This window comes from Homalodisca vitripennis, chromosome 1, assembly GCF_021130785.1.
Source record: "Homalodisca vitripennis isolate AUS2020 chromosome 1, UT_GWSS_2.1, whole genome shotgun sequence".
In the NCBI taxonomy this organism is placed as follows: domain Eukaryota; kingdom Metazoa; phylum Arthropoda; class Insecta; order Hemiptera; family Cicadellidae; genus Homalodisca; species Homalodisca vitripennis.
In genome coordinates this window covers 38115293-38138754 of record NC_060207.1, presented here as the reverse complement: position 1 = coordinate 38138754, position 23462 = coordinate 38115293, and the positions used below count along the sequence as shown (strand labels likewise).

At 30.6% G+C, this 23462-nt stretch overlaps 1 protein-coding gene across 2 annotated transcripts in view; it reads left to right on the top strand.

The window, feature by feature from the left end:
- Positions 1-23462, top strand: part of LOC124359931 (protein HBS1) — a 77445-nt gene that overhangs the window by 20511 nt on the left and 33472 nt on the right. Inside the window, exons 4-5 of one of the 2 annotated variants that reach the window (XM_046813085.1) lie at positions 1200-1247; positions 15349-17627. In XM_046813085.1, the coding sequence (XP_046669041.1) occupies positions 1200-1247; positions 15349-17537 (2237 nt within the window). In that variant the 3' untranslated portion in view covers positions 17538-17627. Of the gene's footprint in view, positions 1-1199; positions 1248-15348; positions 17628-23462 lie in introns of those variants that run through there. The other variant, XM_046813095.1, reaches the window with a different exon arrangement.

The window sequence follows — 23462 nt, the reverse complement described above, 5'->3', positions numbered from 1 at the left end:
ACTCCAGATTGTGCCAGTGACGAATTAAAATAATCTAATGTATTAAATACTGTTATAAAACTAACCTTAATGAACAAAGTTATGAATGTTTTCACATGTTACTACTGGTGGGCTTCCTTAACATTATGATATTACATTTTAACAATGGCTTATGGAAAAACAGAGAAATGAATACTAACATGCCTCAGCGATTCATTCTTTCCTTGGCTACAGTCCAAAAAACAAGTGTAACGCAAAACTTTAATACGATTATTTTGGAATGTTGCAACACCTTTAATAAGGATTTTCCTCTTATACTGAAAGTACATAGTAAGTAGGTAGGACTTACCCCTAGGTCGTAATAGGCTTTTCAGTCCTACTTATGTGTGTATTTTCTTCATCAGGACAAGGCAAACTCAACTATTTCAACACGATTTTGACCAAAATAGATTTCCGAGAACTAGATAATCGAACATATATAGTATTTTGATCAAGGCAATATGGCAAGCTAAACTGTGACATTGTAGCTAAGTGAATTTAAACGGTCTTAAGTAGGCACTTTTTAACCGGAGTAGGCATCTCGGTCCTACGTAAGTATATATATTTTTTCTTCATCAGATCAACAAGGTAAACTCTACTATGGTATTCGAAATATATTAGACCTGAAATATATGACAAGGACTGGAAATATACACTTTTTGACCGAAGTAAGTTTCCGAGACCTGTGTGATCTGAGATTTGTGTTTTCTTGATAGGGATGACAAGGCAGATTCAGCTGTGACGTTATATATATATAATTAATTAGAACCAGAAATGCTTCTACACGTGCCAAACATGATATAATAATTAAGTTAAACTCTGATACTATTTACCATGAACTTAAATAATATCTACCTGATGTATGCCTACTTACGTTTTAAAATTTTTATAGGACTCCCATCATATTACATCATAGTTGCTTTAACTAAGTAATATAAGGACTTCGGTTCTAAAGATTGCATGCGAAGCCGCGGGTAACAGCTAGTAAACTATAAAAATATAATAAATTCAAGTATTTTTATCCCTTACATCAACTAAAAATAACAACATTCTAAATTTGTGATCATTAAAATCATGTTATTTAATACATTTTTATTAAATATGTTTTCCAGTATTTAAACATATTTTGTTTCTTATCATAGTATATTTGATTTTACATTAAGATTTTTTTATATTTTCAGAAGAACCAAAACCACAGCGAATTCGCCGCGCTAGAGGTCTTGAAAAAGGTGAGAAACTACTTTTTCCTTATATTTATGTATTAACCTATATGTTATCATGCACAAATTTTCCTTGTCATGAAATGTTCTCACTTTAACTATTTGTAAGACCACGCTTTACAGTGGCAGAGTTGAAATAGAGTACTTTGCAGTACTTAACTAAAAATTGTATAAGTCGTATAACTAATGCCAACTTAAAATATTAGGTGACAAACTCTTCAGGATTTTTTGTTACAACCATGTTTGTGAAGAATCAGAAAATAACAATATAAGTGAAGTAAGAGGCGAGTTCAGCAAATAAGTAGTGTTCTAAATAAAAAGTAAAACAATTTTTTTACACACAATTTTATTTCTACATGAAAGCTCAAACCTTAAACTATTTTTTGACATAGTTTCCACCGATGGTCAAACACTTGTCATAGCGTGTGATCAATTTGTCTATATCCTCTTCGTAGAAGGTGTCCGTCAATGAATGTAACCAAGACTCCACGGCAGTTTTCACTTCATCATCAATTTCAAAGCGTTGGCCACCTAGCTCATGTAGGAATAAGTGCTAGTCAGACAGTGCCAAGTCCAGGCTGTAGGGAGGGGGGGTTGATCTAACTGCTCTCAACGAAATTGTTGAACCAATGTTTGAGTGTCACCAGCGGTATGGGGCCGAGAATTGTTATGAAGCAACACAATTCCGTTACTGAGTATTCCTCTCCATTTGTTTTGAATTGTGCATCTTAGTTTTCTTAAGGTCTCACATTAATGGTTTCCCACCTCTTGGGAGAAGATCAATGGGCGAAACACCTTTCCGATCCCAAAAGACGGTGCACATAATTTTGTGTGCAGACATTGTCGTCTTGAATTTGTATTTCTTCGGGGATTACGTTTGTCGCCACTCCATTGACTGCTGTTTGGATTTCAGTATGACATGATGGACCCAAGTTTGATCGCCTGTCACAATTTTGTTTAAACAATCCTCACCATCATCACTGTACCGTGTGAGAAAAGTCAAAGCACTTCTGAGTCTCTTGGTTTTGTGCACGTCAGTGAGCATTTTTGTAACCCATGGGGAACACAGCCTGCGATAACCTAAGTGGTCCATAACAATTTCATACAAAAGAGTGCAGAAAATTTGTTGGGAATCTTCAGATAGCTTTGTCATAGTGAAATGTCTGTTCTCTTGGATTTTTCCGTCAACTGCCTTTACCAGATCATCGGTGACGAGAGAAGGCTGACCGCTCCTATCCTCATCATGCACATTTGTTACACCGCCATTGATCATTCTAGCCCACTTTCTCACTATTCCTACACTCATTACATCTTCTCCATAAACATCTCGGAAGTGGACGATAAATTTCAGCCGGTTTCAAAAAACTTATTACAGAACGAATCTCACAGTCGGTGGCATCACTAATTAATTGTCATAAACATTTTAAACTTCAGATAAAACTTAAAAAACAATGTAGAACTACTAAAGTGGCGTGAGTCGATAGCCAGTGAACAAGGACGACTAGTGCGCATATGTGGAACACCGTTTGCAGCACTATGGCGGCAGTAGAATGAAACGGTACCGGTACTTACTTTCTGAACACGCCTTGTTTTAAAAAATTCAATGTAGTAATGAAAACAATAATGTAGTAATTTTTTCATGAATCTATATAATGTAATGAGCTCAATTAAAGAACGTCAAAACATTTGGGCAAAATATTATTTACTTCAAATATAATGTAATCCTGAAAATATGTGGTGACGACAGAACACTACACAGCATTTTTAAAGAACACTAAGAAGCAAAATAGCTATTTATTTGTTGTGTCTACTAAAATGTTAATCCTCACCCAAAATATCCATCGTTGTTTGTGTACTCCAATATTGATATTAAATAATTATTTCATTGACAGCTTAAAAATTTATCTGAAGTTTAAAATGTTTCTTATTTATAGTATGCTATGTTCTATAAATTCGTCCACTGTGTAGGTGCTCTGTACAACAAGATTTTGTTGAAACCTTGTCAGGTTTCTTTGAATTGCTTTTAAATATCTGTTTATTGTTTTCAAATTTTAAGAAAATGTGTTGTAGGAGACCATTACTACTTTATACTAAAAGTAAAAGTTTCTCTACAGTATAGTAGGTTATAATATATTATGCTAGGATTCACTCTAATCCTAGTATCGATCAGTCATGTGGGAGGTGTTGGGAGGTGTCAGGTATAAGTAATTGAGAGACTAGAATAATTTAATTTCTGTTTTCTGTCTGTCCTGTGTATGCAGAATATCTTCAGAATGTTACAATTAACCTTTAGACTTGAAATTTTGCAAGAAAATTCATTTTTATTTAGGTAAAACCGAGGTAATGAAGATGCCTGTTACTTGAGGGAATTTGGGTGATTAGTGGTGAATATTTTTATATTGGGCTTATGGGTAACCATAATGCCAACAAGAAAATTTAGCAGATTAAATAAATTTATAAACAAACTGAGTAAAACTGTATGAAATTTTGACATGTGATGTGTAGCTTATAACCATGTAGCTTATAACCCCAAAACATACAACATGTTCTTTTGAAGAGTTGGTATGTAGATTTTCTTATGATTTAAACGCTGCTATAATGAACAAAAGTATGAAAGTATGATGTACTTACTATCAAGGACACAGGTTTCCATCAAGAGTAAAAATTAAATATTCTGTTTTACTATTATTTACCACCAAAAGGTTGGCAAACCACTTAATGGCTTCAGTCATTGCCTGCTCCTGTTCTAAAGTTAAAGTTTCCATATTTTTATTACTATTTAAAATAGTTGTGTCATCTGCATATAGTACAGACCTAAAAGAAATATCAAATGAAAAATAATTTATAGCTATTACAAACAAAAAAGGACAGAGTACTGTGCCTTGTGGTAATCTTAGTAAAACATTTTTGAAACCAGACATATCTTTATTTAGTGAGACCATTTGCCTTCTATTTTGTAAATATAATGAAAATAAACTCAATTCATTATTTTTTATGCCATAAAAATTAGCTTTTTTACGAGCAGGTCATGAGGAATACAATCAAAAGCTTTACTTAAATCAATTTAGGTAGTAGATGTCATTATTTTGTTATCAAAATTCAGAATAACCAGTTCTGTTACAGTTTCAACCGCTTTTACTGTGTTTAAACTTGAGAGAAAACCAAATTGGTCAGGACAAAAAAGATTATTTACAACAAAAAAGTTATACAACTGTTCTTTGATACAAAACTCAAATATATTATTAAGAATAGGAACTAACAGGATTGGTCGATAGCTAGAGGGGTTAGTCCTACCTCCTTTTTTAAAAATTAGCACTACTTTTGTTATTTTTAATGCTTGAGGAAATGTTCCTTGTTCTAGCATCTTGTTTAATAAATAAGTAACTGGCTCTAATATTATGTCTATGATGTCTTTCATAATTGCATTGGAAACATCATAATAATCTTCAATTTTTATGAGGTACTCAGCCATCTAGGCAATATAAAACATTTTTTTCATTTTTTTCCATTTGAAATAACTTTTTATTACACCTTTATTTCTTACTTACTTCCCTAAGTGTTCAAGAGCAAGGTTATTGTCATTGTGCTGGTCGGAAATATTAATTATATCAGAAGGTGAATGTGTAACAAGTGCTTAAATCAATATAAGTTTCATGATTTCTTTCTTCAACTTTTTTTTCGGAATTAATTTTTTTTCAAGCAACTTTACATTTATTTTTTAAATTCATAATATATTTCTCATTGAATAATGTTTTCTTTATTTTAATTTTAGATCTGTATAGATTGTTTGCTCTTGTGTACACATTTGTACATTGTACCTTTTTTATACCTGAGTTTGGAGCACCAATTGTGTGACAATTTGCATAAAATGCTGTGTGATCTGATAAATGAATTCAATAACATTACAAGTTACAGTACCTTTTTTTACATTATTAACTATATTATCAAGGCATGACTCACCCCTCGCATTTTCTTGATTTAAATAATACATGTTATGGAAACGCAGTAAATTGAAAAAGGAATCCACCTCGAAATTATTATTTTTATACTGATAATAAAATCACCTGATATGATAAACTTCACATTAGAATATTTTTTTATTTATATAACCAAGTAGCTCATTAAAAAACTTATAATATCACCGGGAATTTTGTGTTTAATAAACTGTTATAATAGTAGTAACCAAACTAACTAAAAATATACCTGTAACCTCGAAAACTAAATCTACACATAAATGTTCTAATTCAATAGTTTTATATATTATATCTTTTTTAACATATATACTGCAATCCCTCTTCTAAGGAGAGGCTTTCGGTAATAAACACTATCTACACAAAATCCTGCTGATATATAACAAATACTCTTCTGGACAAAGCCAATATAGTTCCTTTATAGTTAAAACATCTATATTTATGTTATTTGCAGCAGTTCCCTGAAATACCAAGTACCTCAAGTAGTACCTGGAGGAGGAGGTTGCACATCTCGTAGGCCCAACCTGTAGTCAGGATCCTTCTTGGCAGTTATGGCTTTTGCTACTACTTCAGCTAACCACTTCTTTCCCAAAAAATTCAAGTGGAGACCTTATTGTGTGTGTAAAGCTCTCTCTGCTTTACTAGATTTCACTAGTGTGACGTTGGAGTACTTGCCACTAAGCTCTTCGAGGTGCTTATTTGTCTTTTCAACTTCTTTGTTGACACAGAACCAACTACCCAGATCATAACGGTGTGGAAGGTCTACTAAAATAATGTTTGTATCTGTTGCTCTGTCCAAGGTTTCAGATATTAAAGTAAAAGCTTAATTTTCTTCATATTTTGCCATATCACTTGTGCCGCATACCATCACCAAGTAATAGTTATTTAAAATTACATCTTCTATATTTTTATAATTAAAAATTTGTCTTGTACACCTTCCAGGCCTCACAAAACCTACTGCTTCTTGATCTTTATGTATTTTATGAAGGTGCCAGGCTAAATCTCGTCCATGAATATCAGTACAAATGAGCACCTTATTCATGTGTGTCTCACTGTGGCTTTCATCAATACTGAGATCAACGTTTGAAGACTCCTTAATCATTAAATCCTTAATCTAAGGGTTAGGTCATACATCTCAGGCCATAATCAGCAACTCATCTCTACCAGTCTAGTGTTCATCAACATCAGAAAATTCCTCCATTAACTAGTTGACTTGTTATTGAGCCTCTTGAAAATTATTCTATCGCTTTCTTACCATATAGCCTGCAGAGAAGGTGGCATGTGTTATTTAAAACTCAGAAATTGATGCAATGATATTTTGTTTGAAATGTGCTATTGACAATGGATGATTTGAAAGGTTAATTAGATTTTGAACATTTTCTGTTGTTATGGTTTATATATATATATATATATATATATATATATATATATATATATATATATATATATACAGATGGCAAATGTGTGAAATCTTATTATCCTGCAAAGATTTTTTCTGTGCCATGAAAATAATCATACAAAATAATCAGACATTGAGGCTGACTTTTTCTCAGATGCGATACCCAATACAATATAGCATAGTCTTTTTTAAACATGATTGTTTAACACAGAATTTAATTGTCAAAGAGGCGTACACTTTGAGGTAGGTTTGGCCTTCACAGTTCAGGATTGAGAGGGGTGGGGGAGAAGTGAACATAGGTGAAGGGCAAGCAAGGCACAGAGATGAAAGTGAAGGAGGTGAGAATGTGAGAGAGGTGCAAAATAAAACATTTTTTTAGGGTTTGTAATAAGTAATTTTGAAAATATCTAGTTCTTTGGTGGAAGAACAAATTAACTCTTAAATTCTGTAGGTATTTTGCTATGTTATCTCCTTAAATTGTCGGCCTCATTTTTGTATATTTGCAAGTTTTAGCAAAAATATTGTGCAATAACCTCATGATTTTTGTTTTTTTTTCTGCAATAAAATCAAGGCTATAGTATATTTTCTGATGAAAAATATGCATATTTTTAATATGTGTTAGTATGAAATTTTTTAATTTTTGAGATTCATTCAAAATTGCCCATGTTTATGATAAAAAAATATATTTTTAGCTATACCATATGAAAGGCTATGAAATTATAAAAAAAATATTCATGTATAATATATTTTTTTTAATAAAAACAAACAAACAAGCAAAAAAAAAAAAACAAAAAAACACTACCGTCTGATCATCAGCACCACTTGACCTATTGCAGAGAAATGTTGAGCTAATACTCTTGTCTCTAGTCTGTAAGAGACCGTTTTCATTGTCTGCAAAGTTTTCTTCATTTATTTTTATAAATAAAAGATACCAGTTAAAACACAAAATAACACTACTTATGGAATAAGCTAATGTCAACAATAGATTGTAAAAATTGTTTGCGTTTGGCAGCAATACTGGAAACAATAAAAGAAACAAAATCTCGTTGCTATGGAGTCATCAAAATATCAATATTGATATTACACTAATAATTGTAAATTATTGTATGCTGCTTTATGATTTGTGTTTACATAAAAAAATAATTACGGAATGAAGTAAACAGTGCTGCTAGCCAAATGTGTACTCCGCATCTGACGAATTCGTTGACTGACAGACTATAACAACATGTTATTATAATTCCAAAGACGTACGGGGAAGAAAAAGTAAACGCAGATTAAGCGATACATTGAAACTATTGAATGCAGCTATATGGTTTTTAAGATATTTCAACCATTAATATATTAAATATCATCTAAATATGAATCATCCCTCTGAACTACACCTGCAATGTATGAGGTTGTAACCACATTTGATTTGCCAATACCGCAGGACTCAAAGGGTTAAATAAGTAATTTTTAAATGATTGCACCAAAATCAAGATTCTTAAGTAACTTCTTGTTGAAGAAGTTCTTTTATGAGGTACATTTTGGTCTACCAGTCTGGCTCATTTTTCAAAAGTGATTTTGACCTTCATCTTGCTTTTTTTTGTAAAATAATACTTCTAGACCAAAAACTACAAGAGTAAATTTTCTTCGGTTTCCTAGATCGATCAAAGTATATATCAAATTCATATAAAGAGATATTTTCTAATATTTATGTATTAACCATATAGCTTCTTCTTCATCTTCACATTCACTATTACTTTTCTTTAACCCTTCTGACAAAATAAAGTAACACATTTGAATAAAGATATTGCAAGACATTACAAAATATAGGATGATACATGAAGATAAGCAGAAACTTAGGGACTCATTCTACACGTAAAAATAATAGAAAAAGTTTATATAAATATGTGTCTGGAAATGCTTCGTTGTCGAGTTATAGGTAACAAAGCTTCCACCCGGATTTCAGCTTACCATGTAAAACGAGGTCTTCCTGAAATTCTGGTGAGGTAGGTTAAGAGGCAAATTCCATAGTTTTTTATCGATTTTGACCTAAGGAATTAAATAAAACAGGTCCCAGAACTGTTATTTCACCGATAAACCGATTAACATTTTTAATGAAACTTGTAGAAGATTTTATTCTGAACAAAATGGTGTAAATAAAGTACACAGAAAACGAATAGATGTTTTATCAAATGAATTTTTATTCATAACAATATAATGTAAAATTAACCGCAAAACGTGAATCTAAATCTATTCAACCAAATTACAGTAAATTTTCAAAATTGTCTCTGCCGACTTCAATGAGTTATTCTGCTAGTTTAAGGACGGCTCTTGTTGCTTTCTGTAGTTTAACAGAGCTTTCCTTTAACTGCATAAAACTAGTACTTTCATTAATACATCTAAGTAGCACCTCACATGAATTAACTTTGACCTCGTAAACTTTCTCTTTCAATCATCCCCATATGCAAAGATCCAATGGTGTATGATCTGGTGACCTGGGTGGCCAGTGTATAAGATGTCTATGTTCAATCCATTTATTTGGAAACTGCTGATTCAAGTAGATGGAACAATATTAGAAAAATGTGGCGATGCGCCATCATGTTAAAAGTACAACTGGCGTCACGTTGCAAAGGAATATCTTCAAGCAATGTCGGTAATTCTTATTGAAGAAACTGTAAGTATATCTGACCTGTTAAGCGCTTTTGAAAAATAAACTGTCCAATCAGCTGATATGAATAATAATATCACACCATATGTTAATACTAAAGCGCTTTTAAAAGTTACGTTCAATGGTTGCATGAGGGTTCACTTCTGCCCATGAAAGTTGGTTTCGTAAATTGTTGATACAATCAAGAAACTGTGACTCATTGGTAAATAAAATTACTTGAAGAGTCGACGATGAGTGTTAACCAAATGCAAGCTCTAAGCGATGGGCATTGTCTCCTAGATGTAAATGCTTTACTTTTTGTTTATCTTAGAGATAGAGCTTGTTATTTTGAGTGTTCTCCATACTTTACTTAGTTAACTGAACTATTTAGAAACATGTCTTATAGTAATACCTGGACTATGTTAACAATGGCAACAATGTTTTCCTCTACAATAACATCATGTTGGCAAGAGTGGTTATATTGGAACTTTGCACTAGGAAGTGATCCTGTTTCCCGTAACATAAAAAATGTAGTACTAATTTTTTAGGATTTAGAATTATGCGGTATGGGTAATGTTGTCTGTATTCTTCAACAACGGCCATGCGTGCCATTACATACACCATAAATAAACATCATATCAGAGTATTCTTCACTTCTAAATAAATGTGGCATTACTATTCCAATAATTTAATAATTAGTAAGGTCAAAATAATACTTACACGGACTGAAACTCAATTACTACAAACAGAACAATACGCACATGGACTGAAACTCATTTGTTAGCTGTCAAAATTATTTGAGTTTTACAATTCAATTCATGTCATTGTTGTACAGCTGATTATTGTATTGTTAACTTATGAAACAAAAATTTCCTCCAAAAAAATCATTCTGTGTTTTTAAATCGAATTAAATCAACCCGTACAGTATGTCAGCAGCACCTGTATGCACTGCTAAAATCAATGTACTATATGAAATAATTTTTCATTTAAGAATTGTAATTTACAATTTCTTAGTAGAAATTTAATTTGTTTAATAGTTAATTAACAGTTATTGTCAGTCAAATGCAAAAGGCTTGTTGTACTATTATGAATAAAAATTCATGTAATCGAAGATCTATTCACTTTCTGTGTGCTTTATTTGCACTGTTTTTTTTTTCAGAATAAAATTTTCAACAAGTTTAAAAATTTTTGACCTGTTTCTTGGTGAAATAACAAAGTTATTATTACACAAAGATGAAAAAATGTGTTTTTGCACTCCATTTTGTTCAGAATAAAATCTTCTACAAGTTTCATTAAAAATGTTAATCGGTTTATCGGTGAAATAACAAACTTCTTGTACAAAGATGAAAAATATTTTGTTCACTCCATTTTTTGGATTTAACACGGGTTTTCTCCAAAATTGCATATAATTTACAGTTCTGAGACCTGTTTTATTCAATTTCTTAGGTCAAAAACCAAAAGAAACAATTGAATTCTTTTCTTAATCTACCTTACTAGAATTTGAGGAAGACCTCGTTTTATATGGTAAGCTGAAGTCTGGACCCATGTTTAAATATATAAACTTTGTTTCATTATTTTTACGTGTAGAATGAGCTTCCAAAGTTTATGCAAGTCTTCGTGAATCACCCTGTATTAATAATAAGTCTGATTTGTCTATCCTGTTTAGCTTTATTAAGAACACAAATGTTTGAAAACCATTATAAAACAACACAAAAATTTTAATTTTCTTTAAGGAATGTACTATACTGCAAAATTATGATAAAAATTATCTAATTGAAATATCATGTTAAGTGATGAAATACAAAATGTGTTTGATAAATTAAGTCTTGTCAGTGTACAAAAATACTAACTGAAGATGTTAAAAACAATTCCAAGAGTTGAAAAAATTCTAGTGCATTTTTGTCAGTCTGATGTACTTTAAATGATCACGTAATTTGGTCTATGAGTCGAGTCAGTTCTCATTGTATAAGCACTCAACCTGGTTTTTCTTGAAATCAATTAAGGAATGTCTCCTAACAAAAAAATTTATCATTAGCTGCACCAGTTTTGGTTTTTGCCTCAGATTATATTTTTCTTAGCTTGACACACTAAATATCAACCAGACAAATACATAATAGTTATATCACCATCAGACAACTAGATAAAGAAACTGAAGTGATGTCACCACTTCTAGCCAGATAGTCTGTCTGTATATTCTTTGTGGACAATAACTTTAACATTTATTTACTTTTGATGGTTGGTGTTAAATGTGTCAAGCTAAGAAAAATATGATCTCAGAAAAATCATATTTCATATTTCTAACCTTTCAATACCTTCCATTTCAATACCAAACAAAAATGAGTGTGACTAATGATTGATTATACAATGCGAATTGACCCTCACTTCCTGGATTATAATTTTACTGTGTCACTTACAAAGGATTAGCTTTGATTTGTTAGCGTAGTATTATTCTTTTACATTGTAAGTTTTCTTGAATTTCAGAATATAGAATTTTACTTTAAGTTCATTTTATCATTTAATTTTGTGTAAGTTAATCAATTTTGTTACTATTTATTTAAATTATACATGTCTATTTAATTATTGAAAATTTTCTGTGTTTGAGATTGAGTGGTAGAGAGGGCTTGATAGCCCTAACTCTGCCTCTTTAATAAATGGATTTTTCATTTAATTAGCACTATTTTAAAACATGCATCAATCTCTTAGTTAAAATTAAATATGGAATCTAGACAAATTAGGTGCTTTCAACAGTTACCACTACAACAGTGTCATGTGCTGGGTAAAATATTTAAGCAAAGCAGCATTGTTGTTTGATGAATAATTGTCTTCGGCCTACATGAAAATGAGGAGGAGATAATGAAAAAAATGCCACCAAAAACACGTCCGGATTCCGGCTGAACATCACTAAACATTCTTTTGAAGTGATCACATGGTTGCGTTTATGGTCGAGTGTGAACAATCGTGGCACTCATCTCACGGAGAGTTGTTTCATGTTCAAATATTTGTGTAAAATGTGATGTACCCGTTCAGTTGAGATACCTACAACATGAGCCAACTCATGCACTTTCATTCTCTAACTGTCCAATATCATTTCATGGATTTTTTCGACGATTTCTGGTGTGATCACCTCTTTTGGGTGACCATTTGCCGGGTTTGAATTGTACATAGAAAAGTGGTGCTTTTTTACTATAATTTTTATGAAATCTATACATGTTTTGTCAATTAAATACTTTTATTTATTTAACATATTGCTTATATTTATAATTGACTAATTTAATGTGCCTTTTATCAACATATCAACATTTTTCAATATTTGTAAATATTTTGGCTGGAATCATAGTGGCAACCATGCAACGTCATCAACATTGTAATATTGGTTCCACAATATTTCCTCTAAATATTAAATATTAAAAAGACTAATACAAACAAACAAAATTCATATGGCCAAACTTAAAAATTTATAATATAGTAACAAAATTTACTAAATAAAGGTACACAACGTTTAAATTTCAGTAACTTAAGTTTTATGCACAATCAATCATGTATTTCTTTATTATTTTATTCTTATTAAGAATTTTTACAGTTAATTCCACATATAAAATCTAAAGATTTTTCTTACACTCTTTTCTTGTTCTCCTACTCATTCAATAAAAAAATGTAGTAGAATGTGTAAATCATAGTTTTTTTGGAATTATACATTTGTTACAAAAATTGTCCAAAAACATGTTGTACAGAAAATTAGATAAATTTACTATAGCAATAGATATTTTCTTTTTAAAATAACTCAATTATTAAATTCAGTATTTTGTTAAAGAATATCATTTTTCAATAATAAAACACATTTAAGTTAGACTACGGCAATAGTTTTATTTATACACTGCAGTACCCATTAACCTTATAGTAAATTAAGGATGATTATAGTAAGGTGTTTATGTTGGAAGATAACTGCTAGCCTTTTCTAGGTTCGTTTTAAAAATTCGGATAATCTGATGGTCTGAAAAGGTTCTATGTTGAAATTAATCCGGATTTTTGATGCTCTACTTACTCTTCAGCAATAGAATATTCTCATTTGCCTTAAAAAAGTTCAAGTATACTTTTTGGCCAAAATGAAAATAAATAAAAATAAATGAATGAAGTTTATTTTTTTGTACATTTTAAAAACATTTAACAACTCCGATTCATTATAATTTTACCTTTCATTTAAGTACACAAATGACTGTGATAAACAGTAATTTATATAAATGAAATAACGCTCACGTTTTATCAAAACCTGTCTTTCCTGAAGCAGTTTTTACCACAGCCAGTCAGAGCTAGTTAAACATATAAATGTAAATATTATCAACACTTTCAAATCACACAAGTTCATAACTATTCTTCAAATAAATGTTCAACATTCCAGCTTATTATTTGGAAATATTAATACTGTATTGGTACTTTGTTTGCCATGGGTAAATACTTATTTGGAAGTATACCTTAGCAGAATAATTAAGAATACTTTCAGTATTTATTAGTCCTCAATATTTTTGGTATAAACTGGGTAAAATTTTAAAAATAAATATTTGGATGTGTAATACGTACTGAACTGTGGTGGTAAATGGTAATATAACTCATGAAAACAGTCTTTTGGTTTAAAATTGGTAGAACAATCAAGGGATTATAATGTTAAATCCAACAAATTATTATTTATAAAAAAATGATATTCATTGTTTCAGCATAATTTGTTTTAACTGCATTGTTAAAGCCTTTTATCAATTTATCAATCCTACACTATTATTACTGTATACTTAACTCGTTTACCACCAGGCATATTGTAGTTGGATGTTCAAAAATCACCAAGGTTTTCTTATTAAAATGGAAGTCTTTACTTAAAATATTAAAACATTTATGTTTTTGAAGGTATTTTTGAAGGTTAAGTAAATTCTTTGTTATTTTGGTCCAGAATAACTGTATGTTTAACAAAAAATTATAAAAATTGTTGTTTGAAAAATGTTTTTTTTTTAACATTATTAATTATTTATAATTGTTTTTAAAACTTTTACTTCTTGCTTTGAAAATCATGGTAGAATTGTAGTTGTCTAACTGTAGTAATTATGTAAATCAATATGTATTTGTTAGTGGAGAAAAATGTGTTAGCCTATCTTTTTTCTTAGAGATGACACAGTACATATATCAGTTCTTTGCAGACATTAAAATTTCTATACTTATACAAGATTAGTGATATGGGTTTTTTTTAATTAAAATTGATTTTCATAGTGATATAAAATATCTAGGCCTAATTCATCTACATAAAATATGCTTAAAGTTCAAATTCTGTATATTATGTGTTCACCAAAACAAGTTGGTGAATTTCTTTTTGCCATTTTTGGACATATTACCAAACATCCTTTCTTTGTTCTTTGAAGTTATAAGAGTATAAACACCAGATTATAACATACAGACAGCTCAATATCGAACAAATATAAAAAGTGAGCACCACCTGTATTATACACTTGTGGGTGAAAGTTCTAAGTTTAGCATTGTAAGAGTGTAAACACCAGATTAAATATACAGACAGCTCAATATCGAACAAATATAAAAAGTGAGCACCACCTGTATTATACACTTGTGGGTGAAAGTTCTAAGTTTAGCATTGTAAGAGTGTAAACACCAGATTAAATATACAGACAGCTCAATATCGAACAAATATAAAAGTGAGCACCACCTGTATTATACACTTGTGGGTGAAAGTTCTAAGTTTAGCATTGTAAGAGTGTAAACACCAGATTAAATATACAGACAGCTCAATATCGAACAAATGTAAAAAGTGAGCATTTCCATTATACACTCTTTAGTGGAAGTTGTAAGTTTAGCATTGTAGATATAGTTTGTATTAAACATGTATTTCTTAATTACCTACTTCTGTCACTGATATTACAAATTATGTTCTTATTTTATCTTAATTATTTAAAAGTAAAAATATTTATTAAGTGAATGGATAATTTCAAAGTTTCATATAATTAATCAAAATAATTTCAGTTGTCTGAAACTTCAATATACTGAGTGTGCTTTTTGTTTTTTGCATGTTCCTCTTTGGGGCTGTTCTGTTAACTTTTGTGCCGTTGGGAAGGTAAGATGATAATTCAAGTCTGAGTTTATCTTACAGTCAAGCCAGAGTATTTAAAAGAAAAAAGCTTGGTGTTGCCTATTTATTTCCAAATTTAAGTGAATCAGTTATAAGTCAGACCAAAAATAATACAGCTTTATATAAAAAAAAGAATACAAGTGTTAATCCTCGGATCCATACAAACAATTTTAATGAGCAGCAGCTAAAAAATTCAGTTATTTCTGAATTTAGAGGTCATCAGAATTTTAAATCTATTAATAAGAAAATGGATTCTTTTACTAATACTGATGCAGATGAAAATGTTAGTAATTTGACAAAACAGTGCTTTGACTCAAAGCCAGAGACAAAAAAGGTTTCATCCTTGTCTAATTTAACAGCAAAATATAATAAAACAAGAAATACTGTTGGTTCATTTTCCAATGTAAATTCATTAAAGTACGTTGTAGAAAAAGATGGAAGTAATCAAGATACAATAAGACATGAACCAAGAACTCCAAGTAATAAATATCTAAAACAAACTAAATGTTTAGAACTTAAGCCACTTTATCCCAGCTCAAGTGAAGAAGATAGTTCAGATTCAGAATTTTCTGGATTGTCATTAGCTGGATTAGCTGCCAAACATAAAATTGATTCAATACAAAAGTTTGAAGATTTGAGTGACAAAAAAATGACAGACTTAAAAGATGATTTTAATGTTATGACTTTAACTGGCGGGTCCAGAAATCATCATTATACACTTGATAGTCCATCAGAATTATGTTACAGACTAGCCACAGAAATCAGACTTAGAACTGACACAATGAATGAAACTACTGAGCTTAAAACCGATAGCACATGCAGAATTTTAAATCAAGTTTTGTATAAACCAACCAGTAGCTCAAACATCGAAGGAGTGACATCTAGTTATATAAAAACAAATTTTCAAGAGGATTCAGATTCTGATGAGTCAATTTCTTTGGCTGGTCTGGTACTAAAACATGCCAAGAATGTTTCTCAGCCCAAGACAGGATCTGTTGATGATATGAGTGAAAATACATCAACACATCTCGCTGGATGCTGTCCCATGAGACAGTACACCAAAAGTGAATCAGATGGTACAAGCAAAATTTTTCAAAAGGTGTCTAAACCGACAAGTGAATCAAACACAGAAATAGTGACATCTAGTTATGTAACAATGAATTTTCAAGATGATTCAGATTCTGATGAGTCAATTTCTTTAGCCGGTCTGGTACTAAAACATACTAAGAGTATTTCTCAGTCAGAGACAGGATCTACAGATGATATGAGTCAAAATGTTTCTATACCTCCCATACCTGCAGGGAGTTGTCTTTTGAGACAGCACACCAAAAGCGAGTCAGACCGCTTTACACCTAGTATCTTAACATCAGAGATGTTGATGAAAAGAGGTTTTGAAAATGAGATGTCAACTTCTCTTGGTAGTTTAGGAGTTAGTTCTCGACCGGATTCCTCAGATTTTCAGTTTTATCAGGGATATTCTCTCCCAGGGTCATATAGAAAAAAGAATAAAGACTGCCACCTTGCGTCAAGTCTTGGTTCTATTAGAGTGGCTAAGTCAGGATTGGACTCAATGAACTCATTTTCAGATCCAAATGTCAGTGTAAAGCATAACTCTAAACCGGTGAGTAAACACACGTTGAACCTTAATATTCCTTATGTAATCAATACAGACCCTGAAGTTACTGTTGCTCACTATGGAGGAATTAATTTGTCTTCTGCAATCAAAAGTTCATCGAATACTACAGTTAACGAGAGTGTGGGATCAGAGGGGTATTTGGATGTTTCCAGTGAACCAGAGACTGATGATATTGTTACCCTTCTTGATGCTGAAAGCACATTGGTAAAAGAAGAAGTAATGTCATCACTCCTTCATAGCTTAATTACTGATAAAGATACAGTTGATAGTTACAATGGTACAAAGAGAGTAACATCTGTGGTGGGTAAAATGGAAGACAGTTGTATTTTTGATGCAAGTCATATCTTGAAACTAAAATTGAAATTGAGAACCACAAAATGCTCTTCTTTTGGAAAAGTGATTTGTAAAAAGTGGAGGTTATCACAAATGCCATATATAAAGAGAGAAAAGTTCCAAACAACTGTATTACCTTTTGATTTTTTGACTCCCTCACCTGACGATGAACTTGCCAGTTTACGAAGAAGGAGGAATTTTTTGACTTGAGAAAAATTTGCAGTATCTTGTAATTGTTATTATTAAAGGTTATTTTTTATTTAATTCTCATTTATATGCAAATTATATAAATTGGATGTTCTTACTTTTATATTATTCTTATTTATTAGATCTGTTATTAGTACTTAAAAGGCTATTTTCAATCCTCACAATTGTGATTATCACACTCAAACATAGAAGTTAAATAAATCTATTGTTCAGTTACAATTTGAGTATGGGTATTTAATAAACTCGCTTGTATAGTTTTGCATCAAAGAATTTACACATCTGCTAAAAATATTTTCAAACCTCATGATTGAGTTTGTTTAGGATCTGAAACACAATGGTTATCAATGTCTGCTCTCAGAGTTGATAAGTATATCACAACTATATTATGTGTAAGGAAATGAGACATAAATAATTTGTTTTTAAGCTCTAGTTTTTGCTCTCGTGGGATATCATAGTATACTCTTCACTCCCATACCTCATAATTTAACAGGAATATCATAACCAACTCTTTTTTCACTTCACTCCTATACTCCGTAATTTAACAGGAATATCATAGGCAACTCTTTCATCACTCCTATACCTCATAATTTAACAGGAATATCATAGTCAATTCTCTCTTTACTCCCATACCCCATAATTTAACAAGAATATATCATACCCAACTCATTCATCACTCTCAATACCTCACAATTTACCAGGAATATCATAACCAACTATTTCTTCATTTCTATGGCTTTTAATATAACAGGGATGTCATCCAACTCTCATTTGATGAAATTTTGAGTATCCCTGATGATTCTTGGAATGAAACCTCATCCTTGCATTTCATCTAAATGGGCCAGACTCAAAAGTGGTAGCTTCTAATTTGGCTAACCTTATTTTGTTGTTTGATGAAAGATCTGTTACTCAGAATAGTGATGATGTTCAATGGAAATATTAATTTCCAAATCTCATCCTGTCCCTTACAAGAGAAAGGTAACCTTAGGTTAGAAAATACAGGAAATTCTTTTCATCTATTTATCAAACAATCAGATGAGATGCAAAGTAAGGTTTAAGTTATGATGTTATCAAGACTTAATCAACAACTACAGAAACCAGAAATAAACAGGTCTAGGAGTAGTTAGTTTATGGGATTAGTACAAAAACTCTTATATTTCGCTAAATTTGTCAGGTTCCATTATAAACATTCCATTATACATGTATTAATGTTGAAAATAGATATAATTATGGGTATCAATGCGAACTGCTGGCTCACAGAGAGTCAGTGTTTTATACAAGCTAATGGAATTTTCTGTTACTGTCATGAGGCTGGCAAGACATCATGTCTGTCAGAAAATGTGGTGTATTTCCAACGCCATCTTGAAGATGACTAGATCGACAGCACTTTTATTCTCCTAACTACCATGGGCACGAGACATAGTTACCAACAATGTCAGTCAAAGACAATATCAATATTGTTACATGAATGTCTTGTGATAATTCTTAAATAATGAGAGAAAGTAAATGCTGATGATATAGTACCATTTATTTTAATTGGTAAATTTAGGAGATTTTAAAATCTTCTGAGTAATGAGAAAAAAAAAATAATATTAACATGAATCAAATTCCTTTTTACACAAAAAAATTAAGAGACTTTTGTACATGTATTTAAATAATATTAATTATATTTCAAGAATTGATATTATTGGGTGGGTCTGCAAGGTAGTGGCAGGTGAAAAGTGTATGTGTGGTGGCTCGTGCTCTAAAGTTGTGTTAGATAGGCATAATGTGATTATGTGTTTGAAACCTGCAAACAGTGGTAACATATTGCTTGTGCAAGTATTTCAGTCTCAATACAATCAATAAACACATTTTGAGGTTTGATAAGACATTTTAAAGCTCTTCCAAAATTAGAGTGTAAAATTGAAGCTCTTCTCTGATGTGTAAAGTGTTTTGTGTTTTATAATTATTAATATGTGTGATAAATGAGAATTTAGCCTTTTATAAAAATTGCAATATTAGTGGTCCTTCTAAGTGCATACCGTTAATATTGTTATAACCAAACCCTTTTGATTCCATCATTCTAATTTTAGGACAAAACCTTTTTGAGTACAATTTAAATTAAAGTTTACTTATTACACACTTAATGAAATACTTTTAATGAATAGGATTACAAAACTATATGAACTATTGGTACTTAGTATTTAATATGTTGTCAATGTTTCAATGTGACAGCATGACTGAATAACAAGGTGGATGGGAACATTGATAGATTACTTATTCTTTAAAAACTTTTAAGTATGCTGTGTATGTTGTGTAGTCAGTACCAAAATGGGGGCAGCAAAAGGAAGAACTCTTGCATTTGAAGTAAAAGTAAAATATAGCTTACACACCGCTTCATAATTGTTTATGTATGCACATTGCAAACCTTTTTAGTCTGTAGTAAACACATTACATACAACCAACATTTGAATTATGCCTCATTAAAATAATTGGTAATAATTTAAACTGTAACACGATTTCTTAACTGTTAGTTTTGGTTTTATTAACATTTTTCACATAAAATATTTTTTTCGTGATTATAAAAGTTGAATATATCAAATAGTAGTAAGACTTCAAAAAATAATTGTAAAAAGAAATAATGAGTTCCCACCAATAAAAAACATTTGTTGCAATTTTAGCTAATGGTGAGATTTTAGTCAATTACGTCTGGAATTCTGTGCCAGAAACTCAAGTAAATATTTATGAAAAACCTTTGGGATAGAAAGGGTTAATGAACGGCATGCTGCTCATATTGCAATTTTATACTTAATAACAGTAATTAGTATTAGTTATTATTCATTATTTGTTATTTCATTATTTTTATTTATTAGTTCTATTCATTATAAAATGAGATAAATGATAGTTAACAGTAAAGTAAATATAAAAAAGTACAAATCCAGTTGTTAGATAAGGATAGTTAAGATATTGCAATCGGTTTTTGGTTGGATTGATTTTTATAAGCATTTTTTGTGTTGCCTTTTAACATAACTTCTGTAATAAAAAATTATAAAGTTGATCACTTCATATGGAAATATTAGGCATTTAAGATCATTATTTTGGGTAATTTTGTTACAAGGCCCATGAAAATACTGTTGAATTCAAGAATGTAAATATATTATAGTATATAAATACTAAAATATATAAATTATAACTTCAGACAATGATAAAAATAATCTGCAATGTAAAAAATATATATTTTTAATTTTGTTTTTTTAATAATACAAATTATTAAAAGAACTTACAATTTTTATAAATAAAGAATTATGCCATTCCATCCAGTTATCTTTTAAATAAATACTGTAAAGAAATTATATCCTTATCAGTATCAATTTTCCAGTGGGCTTGTTTCAAAATGCCCACACATACAATTTTAAAGCCAACAATTCCTTGTGACATTGTACATTAAAAAACAAAAATTCATTTCTGTAGGACATGTACTCTTGAGCAATTAAGGCAAACATTAAAAAAAAAATAAAAACAAATTTAATCCAATTGAACACTGATTGCACTATTGAACATTTACACTGCCAGCTCAAGTAGGTTGATTTGTTTTAAGTGCATGTTAAGAGTTTTCAAACACTTAGATATTTAAGACCCAATATCCTGTTTACATCGTGTCTCAAAAATGTGTATGTTTTCTGAATTATAATAGTAATTGTAAACCTATTCAACGTCTATTTGAAAAACCTATATCAGCTAATAACACAAAACACAGTTTTCCTTTACTCATCATTACCACTTCTCTGTCATTTCATCTGTGATCCACTTTTGTCTATTGATCAAAATTATAAATATTAGTTTTAAAGTGTCACATTTCAGAACTCAATTAAATAAGAGATTATAACAATTTGTAATAAGCTTGAAATTCTTGGATAAAGTGAAAAATTTGAACAAGAAACAGTATGTAGTTTATATAGTGTTATAGAAATTAGCTAAGTAACACACACACTAGAAGTATGATTATCCAAGTTCTGACTACTTGGGCTTTCGAATAAATGAATAACTGTATAAGAAGTATGTACAAAATTACACTTAAAATATCAGTTATGTTTTTGATGTGTGGGGTGCGGAACATTGCGTTGGAACCACACCGTTTGCAAGACTGTACTGGCTCTTGTTAGTATGAGCAATAACTTGCCTATTGTTTTCATTTAAGTCATGTAATTTATTGTGTACATAAACCATTTTTACTTATCAATATTGAGTTTTCCTGTAAATTATGATATTTTATTACAATCTCTGTGTTAGTTTTCCTATATCCCTCGGGTAGTCCCGGTCCCGTTATTTCAGTTAATCGTACTTGTGATGTACATGGAAACGACCACAAATCCCTTGTCTTGTACGTAATTGAAGCTGAAGCGTATTGTCAATAGTTTGAGGGCAAGGGTGAGATAGGAGTAATTTATTTTTTAAAGTGATTTCTATAAAGTGAATAGATAAGTCATTAGACATCACTGTATTTGCCTTGCTAAAACAAATCTACACATACCTAACAACATCCATTATTTATCCACCCTAACAGTATGATCAATAGGTCTTACTAGTAAATCTAGGGTACCTAAAAGAGGCAATGTTGAACCATTTTGCTCCAATATAGCCTATTTATAAATTACTGTACAAATAATATTTATAACCGGCTCCTGGTCATAATAATAACAGGTACTAACAAAACTACTATACCGTATTAAATCACTACACTTAACAAAAACAGTGCTAGCAGGTAACTTGTGTTAGTTATTCATTCACACCCACATTATAAATATTTTAAATTCCAATTTAAAAACAAACTAACTTGTTATTGGGAAATATCTATTCTTTTTTTTTGGTAACATCTCGATAAGGTGAGAATTGTGGTTAGAATCTGACTCCAGACTCCACTGTTTTGTTTCACAGAACTATGTATTTCATCAAGCATCACTAAGCACTGGGCTAGATTCTTCAACATCACAACTATTTAAACATTTGTTATGGTTAAGTGGGCTCTAGTCCTGACTTCACCTTTGGTGGTCATTTTTCATTTAATTTTTTTATAATTTTGTCATGAAGTGTATAACAACCTGGCAATGTTTTCTAGTAACATATAAAATAATAAGTAAATATGAAAACGAACAAAGATAGTACAGTAGTGTTTTCCTGATAGGGTAACAACAAAGTAATTCAGGATATTGTTACTAAAGAACAGTGTGTGAGCTATTTGATCTACAATAGTACTAAGCCGCACAAGCCTTATGACTGAACATGGTTTACTGTTAATTATTTACTCTGCTCATTTTTGGACATTACTAATCATAAACTTAAAAACTACACAAATGCATTGTGTCATATATACTGCCATAAAAATACAGTTAAAAATAAGCATACATTTTTTTGAGATACTAGTAGTTTTTACTATTCTGCAATCAAGTATATATATATATATATATATATATATATATTGTGTGTGTGTGTGTGTGTGTGTGTGTGTGTGGGTGCGTGCGTGCGTGCGTGTGTGCGTGTGTGTGGGTGTGTGGGTATATAAATAAATAATATTTTTCAATAAACATTGAATCACAAAAAGTACTTGTTCCGCTGGGACAATATATATTGTTTGATTTAATTTAGACTATTATACAGTTAATGTAAAGTAAATTAAATGTAAATTAATTAGTTTCTAAATGGAATAGTTTCTACAGTGTAAACAATAAATTATATTTCCTCGATTTTTGTTTTTGAAGATTCTTAACTGTTATATATTTAGTGTACATTACAAGTACTAAATGTGCCGGGAACAACTGGATTTTAAGTATGAGTATACAGGGTGTATCAAAAAGAATCATCCGATTTGGTATGTCTATATTTCAAACAGTAGTAAACATATACAATTACTAATTTTTTTGGCTAAAAGGGAAACAAAAAGTTTTTTTTCAT